At 31.0% G+C, this 13535-nt stretch overlaps 1 protein-coding gene across 1 annotated transcript; it reads left to right on the top strand.

The window, feature by feature from the left end:
- Positions 1–4745: 4745 nt before the first annotated feature.
- On the top strand, positions 4746–12404 carry LOC110809367 (uncharacterized). Its single transcript, XM_022035176.2, has 6 exons — positions 4746–5564; positions 7760–7977; positions 8090–8330; positions 8459–8544; positions 9279–9370; positions 11871–12404. Exons 1-6 carry the CDS (start codon positions 5466–5468, stop codon positions 12143–12145), a joined length of 1011 nt encoding a protein of 336 aa, XP_021890868.1. The 5' UTR covers positions 4746–5465; the 3' UTR covers positions 12146–12404.
- The last annotated feature ends 1131 nt before the right edge of the window (positions 12405–13535 follow it).

Below are 13535 nucleotides of genomic sequence, written 5' to 3'. Positions count from 1 at the left end.
AGTAAGATTTACTCTCTAATTATCATATCTACAATTTAGTTCAGTTAACTAAGTTTAAATTACTTGCTTGATGTTTAATGTAGAAATTTATAGATATATTAATATGTATTTTCATTGATAAATTAAACATGAATTTAAATTGTTAAGGTAAATAACATTGTGATATGTAATATTCATATTTTGGATGATGGAAAGGTGTCATCACTAGATGATTTAGGATTTAGAGATTGGTTAAGATTTTAGGGAATTAAAATTCTTAATGGATCGGACCTAAATTTTTAATGGGTCAATGAAAGATTGCGTGTATTAATAAATTAATATAAGAGAGTTAAAATGGGCCAAGCTAAAAATGTTCATGGAATAATGGAGATGTTGGGTCACCGTATAGAGTCCCAAGGAAGAGAAGATAAATTAATTAAGCTAAGAATGTAATAGTGGGCTAAGAAAAGAAAATCTCAAATGGGCTAAATAGGGTTGTTGGTCTACTATCTCAAATGAGAGAAGAATTGTATAAGTAATTAATTAGTTAAAGAAATGTTGTAATGGGCCAAATACAACATTTCAAGAATCCAAAAAACAACCATACTAAACAATGCAAGGAAATAGCATGTAGCCCAATACGATAAGTAAATTACTGTTAAAAAACAAATATGATCCATTTGAAATAAATTTGACAATAAAAAGGCATATCTTAAAGTAAATAAGTGAAAAGAAATCTCAATTAAATGAAATATTATAAATAAAATAGAGAGAAACGAGAGCCAATATATAAAGTGCTAGTTTAAAGGTCATGAGTCAATATAAAATGTCAAAACATTAAAACTCGTTTAATCATTAATTAATGAGGGATGTGTGCGCGTGTGGCTAAAATTCAATCGGAGTGATTATTGATGAACTCTATCACGTAAATATAAAATTAAGTATATTATTTATTATTTACTATTTATTGTACTATGCTATTACTGTGTGCAAGGAATGGGTGTATGTAGTCAAAATTCGGTCCAAGCGATTGTTAACCCCATTATGTGGACAAAAAGTCAACTGTATTATTTAGTGGTCATATTAGCGAAGGACTACCACTGCACTATACTGTACTATTTTACTATTACTGTTACAGTGTGTATGTTGACAGTGAAAATCTATATTACTCTTATTGATAGTGATTAAAATGATATTGGATGACGAAATCTCAGTGTTAATGTGCAAACCGTATTGTTAACTATGATTGTACGAGTGAACTATATTGTTAACTGTAAATTGTGGAACTGAATCATACTGTTACTGAATATTATGAAAGTGAACTATACTACTACTGTGAACTATAAAAATAAAATATGAACATAACTATAATTGTTAAGTTGTATTGTTAATTGAAATTGTTTACAAGTAAAAAGTGTGAGCAATATTATTATAGTAAATTGAATATAAAGTAGAGACACATCTAGATTCAGAGAATTAAAGTTGAGAATTAAAACATAATTTCACACTAGCGTAATTCTTCTAGATTATGGGAAAGAAATGAAGTATAAATGGTAATCATAATATTTTTGCTAAGGTAACAGCACGCATCGTAAATGCTTTGTTCGTAGTTCATAACAAATAATTTAAACAAACCCAATTTACGGTTGAATTAAATTAAAGGATTGTTCCCATATACTAACTCCAGTTTTATAGATTTGATGACTATTTTGCTTTTACTAAGCACGTGTAGTTCACCCCAATTCATTTTTTCAGACAAAAAAAATTGAAAGCAAGCTCACGGCCACCAGGAGCAGTGAAGAGATTCTTAGTTTTGTGCTAGAGTTGTGTTACCTATAGCAAGGTTGATTTAACCTCAGAATTTTGAAGCTATTATCTTATTTTCAAATTAATTAATGCCTAACATAATTTGTCAATTGCTTTAATTTTATTTTATAGTTGGAAGGGACAAAAATATAGGAAAGTTTTAAATTTATGCACTTTTATTTTGATATGGCATATAAATCTACCAATGGATGGAATATATAGATTTTCATGATTCCATCTAGAGCATGATGTCACAACAACTTTCGTCACCAATTTCATCACTTTTATTGTTATCATTGCTCCTACCACTACCATTAACTATTAGTATGAATTAAAAAATAATATGGTACTTTGTGCTATATTACTCTTTTTAATACTCATTCGTTATAAATATTTTGTAATATACAAATCTTTTATATAAGTAATTTATTCTATTTTACTCAACTATCTTATTTTACCAAATTGGTTGCCTTTTTATTTATCCATCATAACCATGTGATTTTGAGTGTCAATATTGGGATACCGTAAAAAATTTATAAATAATATGTGATTATATTTGTAATCTGACACTACATTTAGGAAAATATCAATAAAAGAATAAATAAAAAATTAAAGAAAGAACAATTTTTAAGAGAAAAAAAAAGAAAATATTTTTTTTATTTCGATAGTTGTATATTAAAAACTAATAGTGTGCAAATCCTAATATGGATTGAAAAGTTAAACTAGACTAGTTCACTCGGTTTGGACCATACCAGATCAAACACATTTATTAGTCCAATTTTTAGTCTATACAAAAAGAAACTGAAAGGCGGTCTAAATGGGTTTGGTTTAATCCGAGTAAAAAAATTTAACAAAAATTAAATTAAAATTATTTAAAATAAAAATAAAAACCATAACCTTAACGTGGACTAAATCTATTGCTACTTTTGCCTCACTTAAATGAAAATCCTCACCAGGCCTTAACTCCTTCGTGATTGTGTTTATGGCTCCCCTACGTGACTTAGGGTGTAATTACGTGACTGCATTTGCAGTTCACTCAAGCCTTAATTCTAGCTCTAATCCCTCAACCTAAGTAATCGGGCCCTCACTCTAGCTTCTCACTCGTCAATCCTCACTCTCCGCCTCTAATAGCTCTTCCTTTTAACTCATACTCTCACCTCCTCAAGCGGTCAAGCCCTTACTCTAGTAACTCTCACTTGTCGACCCTCACTCTCCAGCTCTAATAATGCCTCCTCTCAATTTATGCTCTTTGCCTCCTCCTATCTCACTTATGATCTTGCTCAATTTACCTCTCCATTGCTTTTTCTCTAACTTTCCGAGGAATCATCTAATCTCAATTTAATCCATTGATAAAAGTACGATTATCTTATTTAGGTAGTGAAGGAAAAAATTCAAACATTTTCCCTTTAAAGCATCTGCTAGTGTATCTACAATCTCCACTCGTCAGAGGGCATATGATGTCTTTATATTTAGGGCTCTTAGCATTTAATTATGAATAACTAAATTATTTATGATTTTATTTGATGTTTTAATTAAAATAGATAAATAAATCTAGTTCATAAATCAAATCCAGACCAAATGGAACCAAGACTTAATATGATATGGTTTTTAGTTTGAGGGGTTAAGAATTTTCGCTCTTGGTCCAGTGTCTGTCCAAGTCAGTCTGGTCTTGTCTTGGATCGATGTACATTGCTACTAAGAACATAAAAGATATTACAAAATAAACGAATAATTATACTAGTTTTTTTATTTAACTTCGTAAAGGAATTAAAAAGTTAATTATAAGAAATAATGAAATAGTACCATCTATTTCTAAAATAAAGAAGTAAAATTTTATGTCGTTTATTCTCTATTCATTTTTCCATCTTTTATACAATAAAAAATTAATTTTTTTTTTTAAAAAGAAAGAGTACTTATTACTCACTTCTTTTCATTTTATATATCCAAATACAGAAAAAAGGTGAATATCAATTTTTTCCCTTTTTTCTTATGAATTCAGATACATTATGACTACAAAATCTTTAAAAATTTTGTTCTACGCTTTTGTAAAATTTTATATTATCTTAAAATATTAAAAAAAATAACATTTACGCTAGTATTCAACAAAAAAATTCACAGTAATATAAAAGTGAAATTTATTACTCGAAAAATTATGAGTTCAAACATTATTAATAACATAAAGTTTATTGTTTTATAGGTATATTACAAATTAACAATTGTTTAATTTATAATAATTTATTTAGTAAACTCAATATTTAACTCATTAATAAGTCGGAGATATTGCAGCGACCAAATTAAAATTTATCTCAATGAGTTATTACAATCTGTAACCGTTAGATCTCATTCATTAAGATAACCACAATAAATTAATACTTGATCTAAGTTTTGTGATATAAAACATGAAAGTCTCATATGAGACTACTAAACTAGTAGTCTAATAATTAAAATTTTTATATTCTTATTAAAAATAATAAGTTTGAATTTTATTAAATATATAAAATTTATCATGTAATGAATAGATTACAAATTAATAGTGGTAAGTTTTACGTAAAGTGAGAGTCTATCTTATTATCTTTAATTTATTTATAAATATTTTTGATTTAATATTATAAATTAAAGATAATTATTTTATTTAATAAAAATTAAAATTTAATTTATTAATATATCCATACATACATGTAGGACAAAAATAATTGAATTTCTATTAATAAGACATGATTATAAGAACTATTTTTTTTTATTTTTTTATTTTATAAAAAAAGTAAGATACACAACAAAACTTTACAGATATGTCTACAGGTTGCAATAAAATAAATATTTTTTTAATAGAGAAAGCAAGGTAAGCATGAGAAAGGCGACACGTGAGTTGTGCAAAGCTAACTAAGAAGGAAGAAATTAGGGCACGTGGTCCCTAAAATTAAAAAAATAAAAAATAAAAAATCAAAGAACAAGACAAGAGAAAGAAAGAAACAACTTAACGTGCGCGGCGAAGCGAACGCTCACGGCTCGCTCACACACTCACCTTCTCTCCGCTCGTGTCTTCCGTCTCGTATGTCTTTTCTTTTTTAAATAAAATAAATTTGGTGATAATAATTCTCGTCCTGGTTAACTTTTAGGAGATTGAAGAGTTTCTTCTGTTTCGCTTTGAAAATCTTCTCGTCTCATTAATCCGTTTCATCTCAGTAGTGTTTTTAATTTCTTAATAAATTCAGTCTAGTAGAAGAAACGTTTCAGTTTGTTTTCGTTTTTTTGTCGTCTTCCTCGTCTTCTTCCTCTTCCTCTTCTTTCATTAATTGTTCTTTAAAACGAACGGCATTTTGAGCGTGAAACAGAGCATATATAAAATCATCATTGAAAGCACAGGATATATATATGTGTGTGTATATATGTACCTTTTTGCGTAAATTTTAGTAAGTTCTCCAACATGGAAGGTTTTATTTGATATATGGAAATTAGTAGGTGTATTTGGTATTTCCAGTTTGGGGAAGCTTTATCGATTTATATTTTGCCTTTTTTTTTTTCCTTTCTTTTATTTTTGGAAATAAATAAATAAATAAAATCATATATAGCAACGCAATCGACAATCTTCTCCTTTTTCGTTATACTTGCTTTTTTGAAATTTTGATTTGGGGTTGAAAGAAGAGAAACGAAAAGAAAGATTTAAGACAAAAAGAAAGAATATGTGGTGGTTGGAGTCGTCTTGCACGAGTACACAGTCTAATCTGGAGAGATTTCTCTGCTCCATCACTCCTTCTCCTCCTTCATTTTCACTTCCTCAGGTATTTTCTATTTTCTCCTCTCCCTCACTTTTTTTTTGGTGAATAAATCTGATGATTGTTAATTTTCCTCGTCTTATTTCTTTCTTTCGTTCTTTTGCTTTTTGAATTACCCTGGAATAGTTTTTCTGGATGCAGATTGTTTGCTTTTTTTTTATTTTACAATTTTTGAATTCCATTTTTTATTAAAAAATAATATTGTTAGATGAATGGATGGTTAGTGATTTCTGATTATTCCGACAATTTTATTTGAATTTTTCTATTTGGTTTTTTTATTACTCTCGGCAGAGATTTTATCCAATATTTGGCTTCACTGATTTTATTGTAAATGTTTGTCTGTTTTACGTGGAATCATGACCCAAATCAATGTGAAGAGTATTGGATTAGGGTTAGGGTTAGGCCCACTAGTTATTCTAATTTTTCTGAGAATGAAGTATATACATATACATATATATATATATGTGGATATAGTTATATGGATGCCATGGATATTCTATTTCTAGTGTGAAATGGTCCAGTTTCCGGGGTACGATATTTGTCGTGTGTGTCATGCCATCATCCATTGGCAGCACGTGATGCACGTGGTAATGACGAACTCTGTGCCCTCTCACCATCTTATCTTCTCCCAATAATTTCGTACTTCCCCTTACTTCTTTTTGTAATATATTCTCAAATACACTTCTTTCAACTTTCCCGATTTTCATGTATTTTCTTTGTCTAATAGAGTTGCAGTAATGAGATCTATGTTTTCCCAAAAAATAAAAGAAACCAAAAAGAAGATTTCTGTTATTATGTGTTTCTGTCAGGTTGTTGAAATAATACTATCTTTAAAGATGATAATAATAAATGATATTTTAAAATAATAAAGGAAGACGATTAAATGACAACAGAATATGAAAATGAAAGAAGAAAGACGAGTGAGTTACTATAAACAAACGCTTATTCTTTTTTCAATCTGGATTTCCATGAGTTTTATTCGACATTAATTTTACTAAATGGATTTATATTGTCAATATATAAATTGAAGTGTACTATTTCCATCACAGGTTGACAAATCTTGGAACTAATTTTATTTTTTGTGAATGGGATTTTGTTTAAATAGTAGAAATTGTACGTTCACATATGACATTCAAGACATGAGTGACTGCAGATAAAATGAACTCGAACAGTATGAAGTAAGAGAGAAGAAAATGAAATAGATTAGTAACAATTTACTGCTGGAAATTAATTAGAGAAATGGCAGTTGAATCAGAGGGATTGAAACCAAATAAGCTAGTAATTTCAGCTAGCTGATAGAAAATGGAGGAGTAGGAGTTCTTTCTCAGTGATCATATCATGGCTTTCCCACGGGGGAGGCTTGAGTTCAATTTGACATGGTTTCTGCAATGTGCCTTGTATCTAATAAAAGTTTCAGCATGTCTAAGTTGTCCAATAAATGGCCAAAGTTTGACTAAAATATTTATGGGACTACTCAAATAGTCATATGATCAAATATCATTTGAAGGGTTCATTTCTTATGGATAAGCATTTAGATATAATTGCTACTAACTAATGATTGGTGAATATTGAAAGAAATAATTCTCTTTACAAGGATGCAGAAGATCACCTCAATACTTATGATGGAAATCCCATTTTCAGTTTTCATTTTCAATTGTCCAAGAAAAACTTGCTAGTAAGACATTACACTTTTTAAGCATAGTAGTCATATGATGAAAATTTGAAGAGTTCATTTCTTATGAATAAGCATATAGATATTGTCGTTAGTAGCTAATGATGACTGTATTGAAAAAAATGATCCTCTTTGCGGACCCAGAATATTACCTAAATATATATGATGATTCAGTTATCATTTTAAATTGTCCAAGAAAACTCTCGGCCAGAAGGACATTACAATTTTTAACCATGTCCGTTGCTTATAGGGTATTGATGTAAGTAATTGCAGTTCATAATACTTTCTACTTTGAGTAAAGTTCCTAATTTGAAGACCAAACCTGGGAGAAATGTCACTCTTATTATCATTTTCTATGTGAAATAGTAATGCTTATGATAATTATTTCTCCATTGAGAATTTTAAACTCAGTATCGGTTAATTCTTCTTTTGATCAATCAATTCATGTATTTTCTTATTTCCATGTCTTATAGTCTTCTATTTTATTTCCCTCAAGTTCTCTTATACTAATGTCTCACATATTTTGTAGAGCTGCATTCATGGTCTAAACAGCCTATGGCAACCAGGGGAAAAAGATGTAATTGAATATTTCATGTTAAGTGATCTCTGGAATTGCTATGATGAATGGAGTGCATATGGTCTGGGCACCCAAGTTGAGCTGAGCAATGGCGAGAATGTTGCACAATATTATGTTCCATACTTATCTGCCATTCAGATCTACACTTACAAGTCTAGTGTGTCTTCTAGGTGTTTAACAATTATCTTCCCTGTTTCATGTACCAAATATTGTGAATATAGTTCTTTCCTTCCTCTACTTTTTCACCATAGCTCTTAGTCTGCAAGTTTTCCACGATTGCAGGAATCTTAGAGATGATAATAATGTTCCAGAATTTGAAAGTGATTCTTGGAGTGATGATAGCGGAAGTGATAAACTATCCAGATCTCTGAGCAACAACTCAAGCAAAGCTTGGGATGTTACTTCTGAAGATTCAAGTTTTGATCAGGAGGCCTCATGGACATTGAAGGACAGGCTTGGCTACCTTTTCTTCCAATACTTTGAGATGTCATCTCCTTATTGGAGAGTTCCACTCAGGGCTAAGGTCACTTTCAAGTTTTAATATAATTGATTTCTTAGCATATCTCATTTTCGTCAAGTTTGTAAAATAGAAACTTGAATCCTTCACTTTCTTGTGCCGGCCACGTGATTCTGGACAACATTTTGGTTCAGGTAACTGAATTGGCTCGGAATCATCCAGCACTAATGACATTTAGGAGTATCGATCTTTCGGCAGCTAGTTGGATGGCAGTGGCTTGGTAAGTGTGACTTTAAATCCCTGTAATTCTGCATATGATTGAGATAATATATTCTCTCCTAGGGGTTTATAAAAATAAAAATCCTTTCCTGGGGTAAATTCTGTCTGCAATTCAAAATGGTAAGAACTTATAGATTACATGTAAACTTAGCCTTTTCAACTCTCTTAATTGTCCTGGTAATGAAATTCTTCCATAGCTTGAGTAGTTTAAAAGATCTTTATTAAACTAGCACCATTACTGCTGCAAAAAGGCTTGAAAGATCGCCCATATTTTTTCAGGTAACATGACTTGGGTTTCAGTGTCCTGATAAACAGCGTTTAGCAAAATTTCTTACCATAATATAATCTTCATATTTGCTAAAAATAGTTGGCGCAAACAGGATTGTTTACTCTTGAATCTTCCTGCCAAGGCCTTGTTTTTGTAGAACTTCACAAGGGAAGTTCTTGTACTCCAGCATTATGATCCCTTTCTTCACCATGTCCTTTTTTGTCAAAAAACAGAAATCCTTGTGATTGCAACTATAATGTTTCACTTACATCAGAAGACACACAGATTAGATAATATACGTTCTTCTGATCAATGTCGCTGATCATTTTTACTCTTGCTTTGTTTGCAAAGAGCCCTTTATTCTGTAGTTCTTATATTTTCTGGTTCTTCATTTTTTCATTTTTTTGTTCATGGTGTTTGTGTATTTGAGTAATTAAACTAAGTTATGGGTTATTTGTCTTTTACAGGTATCCCATCTATCATATTCCATCTCAGAAAAATGAGAAGGACTTGTCAGCATGCTTCCTTAGTTATCACACACTATCATCTTGTTTCCAAGGTATAACTTGTACATTTATGAATAAAATTGTCTCGGCAATCTAATTGATGTACACAATTGTAGTACTTATACACATTATAAGAGCTAGAATACAAATCATGTTTGGTATATAATCCGTAATAATGTATTAAATACAAATAATAACCATAGTCTTATACCTGGATTACTATTATAAGATAACTTTATGTCCTGCTAACTGTGCAGGGCGATACTCAAACATTGGACTGTAAACTAGAAAATTGATATGCTCTGTTGGTGTAAATGTCAGCCAATTTGACAAGGAACGTATCTAACAAGAGTGCCTGATTGAACTTTTTCTCAAACAAAGTCAATACCTGCTTTTTTCTTTTGGGGTGGACATAGTCTATGGGATTAGAGTCCATATAAGTTGTGCTAACATTGTTGCAGCAGAAAGCTGAGACTTCTAGTGAATTACGTTGTTGTTCACATTAAACATTCTCTAGCCAAATAAATTGAGGCAACTGAAACTACTGCCCTGTATTTAGCTTCAGCTGGAAATTGTGAGACTGTGGTTTGTTTCTTAGTAGTTAAGTTAGGCCCAAGGATAAACACAGTAACCAGTTATAAAACATCTAGTACCACCAGTTAATCTACATTGGAATAGCCTATATAATTCTAGGATGGTCTTGCTAATTTTCAGGCCATAGTGTAAAGTACCTTTAGTGTAACATGGAATCCTCTTGATCGCATGATGATGAGTGCCACTGGCTCCATGCATTCGAGATGCCTTCTTGGCTGCAAACTGTTCCTCTAATAGGATCAGTGAAGAATGGACTGTCAGTTGTCACACTTTCCTAGTTGACCATGGGAACACATAAGAGAAGACATAGGTTTACAATTTTCAATACCACTATGCCATAGGAGATCCTCAGGATATTTAGATTGGTCTACTAATATATTAAGCTTTGTGCAAGTGAAGAATGAAATCTTGTGTTTAATCAGGAATATCAGAAGGGATATTTGTTTTAAGTCTGTGCTTGAAGAAGTCTAGAGCAGGGTTGGATGGTTTGATTGATCTGTTGGAGGAATGGTAGTTTTTTTCCCTACTGTCTGCATCTGCCTATTCTTTCAATTACCTTTGCATCTGCAATTCAAAATGCAAAAATGAAATTTAAACTGATAAAAGTTGATAGTCTTGTTTTTATGTAATCTGTTTACTCCTTCAAGTACGTTGGTGCATGATTCTCTACTTATTCGACATGTTATTTGAGTTCATTGCAATTTGAAACCAGAAGATCTTAGTTTGTTTTCAAAACCTATGCTGAGGTTGGTGAATGGTTCATTGCTTATTTGTTTGAGTTCATTGCAATTTACAACAAGATGATCATTGTTTGTTTTCATAAAACTATGCTGAGGTTGATGAAAGGCTCATTGTTGTTTGAGACTTGATGTATTATTGAGAGGATGAATGTTCCAGATAACTTCACTGCAGTTTAAATCCACATGATTTATGACTGTTGGCTTCACCTATTATTTTCTGAACTTTCTATTTATCTCGTATCACATATGATTTGAATTTTGATTTTTTTTTCTCTAGAATCTCATTTACTTCCATTTATCAGACTATCTAATATTTTGTGTTCTTTTTCTTATCTAAAAGGGTGTAAAAGAACAACCAAAGTAGCTTTTCCTTCTTGAGCATGGGACCATAGTTGTTGGACTGTCTTTTAACAATGTGAATGGACTATCTGATGATATCATGATATTCTTATAGTACCAGCTCTATAGGGCTGGTGTTATATCTTTGAGTTGTCATTTCCTCCCTTAAACAGAGGAGTTTCAGTTTCTCTAACCAATAGGTTTCACCAGTATAAAATTAGTATGCTTATATTATTGTTTACAGTTAGCATTTATTGTTGCCAAAACTTTTATTCTTCTGGCCTCTAACCATGTAGGTTATTCTCTTGAAATTCTATTCTTCTTTGAGGACGGAAGTGTAAAAAAGGAAATGACAGGAGAACATAGAGCAGATGATATTTGGTTAATGTGTTCTTTAGGGTATATTTGTCTGTGCTACTATCATGTTACTCTTTTTCCCTTTTAGCTTAAAATAAAAACAAACAATGCTGATACAGGACAAATGTAATCAGCATTGCAATGAACTGTAAATGTGCATTACACTTAGTTTATGTTTGGTTTAAACTTATTCAATTCCCATTAATTCCTATATCTTAATTATTTAGTATGTAGAAATTACTTGTAATTTACGCATTTGAGGTATTATTCCACAACCACTAATTTGTATTCCCACATATTAAAGAGGAATCACAAAACCTCCTAATTTGAATTAGACATGAAAATGAATTGAAATTAGCATACTGTCTTTATTCAAATTTTAATCCTATTTATGCTAAGTTCTTATTTCTATTCCATAAAAGTAAAATTTAAATAAAACACATTGTCAATGATTCACTTTGTTTTCTGAGGATTTTCTATCTGGCCTGCTTATAGTCATTCATCTTTTGGCATGATTATGCAGATAATGTAATTGAGCAGGGCATCAATGCTGAAAAAGATATGGGTTCTGAAACTTTAGGAAGCAACATAAATGGTAAAAGGAAAGAACAGAGTAGCAGTTCTCTTCCTCCATTTGGACTGGCTACATACAAGATGCAAGGGGATATCTGGGTAAAGCCAGAGACATCAGATCATGAAAGATTAATTTATCTTCAAAGTGCTGCAGATTCCTGGTTGAAGCAGCTTGACATTCACCACCATGACTATAACTTCTTCAGTTCCCACTCAACCGTGTAAATTGGTACATGTCAGGGCCTCAGCTTCATTTTCCCCTTTTCTTTCTTTCAATGTTCTTCTAGCAACTGCCCCTGGAGATTCCCTTTCTTGTAGTTATGATCAACTAGCAAATCCATATCATGTGCTTGCCATGGAAGTGACAATGTGTCCATCGAAAGCAAAACTTGATGTAGAGAGTTTTTTTAGGGGGTGTTTGCATAGAGTTTCTTGGTATATAAGCTTTTTTTTATATATATATATATTTTCCTCGTGTTTTCAAGCATGTGTATGCACGTACAGCAGCTTTGTATGTACCAATAACCCTTCAAGCTTGTTAACGAAACTGCAATTGATCAATCTTGTGAAATGTGAGTCATGAACTTACAGTTAATGGCAAAAGTTAACAGGAGCTTAAATTTGTTTCTGATCCATGTTGGGTTAGAACCTTGGCATGGGGGTTGCAATGCAGGATGATAAAGTGGTTGTTTTTCTAAATAAAGTAGACCAACTTAAACACTAGAACTGATAGTTGCCATTCTCAAGGGATAAAGATGTAAAAGATTACTTTGTTCTTTGTAATTGGCTGGTTGCACGTTTATTTCTTGTATTGTAGGGATAAAGTGGTTGCATGTTTATCTTCTGGTATGTTATCTTCTAAGTCTCCATATATAATATATACCATATTTAGATAAATGAAAAGTATTATATTCTTCCAAACTTTAAAATTCTTATATGTCATCTCTTATATGTTATCTTTCTATTTGTCAAATCTATCATCCGACAAATTTATTGAGTTTTACTATTTTATAAAAAAAATTTAATTCATGTTTATTTTTAACTACTGGAATCTCTTAGGATATGTCAGATAGGTTCTTTCCCTCGCCTTTATAAATGATAGATTCCAATTTTAAAATTCAAGTTCCAAATTCAAATTCAAATGATAATATATAATTTTAAAAAAATCATACGCTTATTGTTTGGCTTTTTGGCATCACTATTAAAAGGTTAGTCGTGTGTGTTTCATCTCTCATTTGAAGTTTGGATATCTTACCTAAGGTGTTCGACTCAATCTCTCAAAAAAAGTAGTTATAATTTCACATTTCCTGAAGGAAATGCAACTAAGACAGACAATTCAACATCTTCAAAAGGCTATGCTCATTATAGATGAGCATGTTATCATTAGTTACTAAGGATATTGCTTGAAATTATATGAACTCATTATTATCATGTTATATAGAAACATCTAGTAATGGTTTTAAATTTGGAGAATGAAAGACTTACCATATTTTCATATAAACTTATATGTATGTCTTTACAATGACATGAGAAAAATCTCCTAACTATTTGTGATATCAATGTATTTTAATTTTGTTTTATTCCCTCCATGGTTAAAAATCCATACATTGTCTCA

This window comes from Carica papaya, chromosome 9 (genome assembly GCF_054855325.1).
Source record: "Carica papaya isolate Zhongbai chromosome 9, ASM5485532v1, whole genome shotgun sequence".
In the NCBI taxonomy this organism is placed as follows: Eukaryota; Viridiplantae; Streptophyta; class Magnoliopsida; order Brassicales; family Caricaceae; genus Carica; species Carica papaya.
Note: the sequence above shows the minus strand (reverse complement) of the source record. Positions and strands in the feature narration are given on the sequence as shown.

Excerpts from the sequence above, each read along its gene's own strand:
- LOC110809367 (XM_022035176.2), top strand. The coding sequence starts at position 5,466 with ATGTGGTGGTTGGAGTCGTCTTGCACGAGTACACAGTCTAATCTGGAG. Across the intron at positions 7,978-8,089 it reads AAGTCTAGTGTGTCTTCTAG|GAATCTTAGAGATGATAATA; the intron begins GTGTTTAACAAT and ends CCACGATTGCAG. Across the intron at positions 8,331-8,458 it reads GAGTTCCACTCAGGGCTAAG|GTAACTGAATTGGCTCGGAA; the intron begins GTCACTTTCAAG and ends ATTTTGGTTCAG.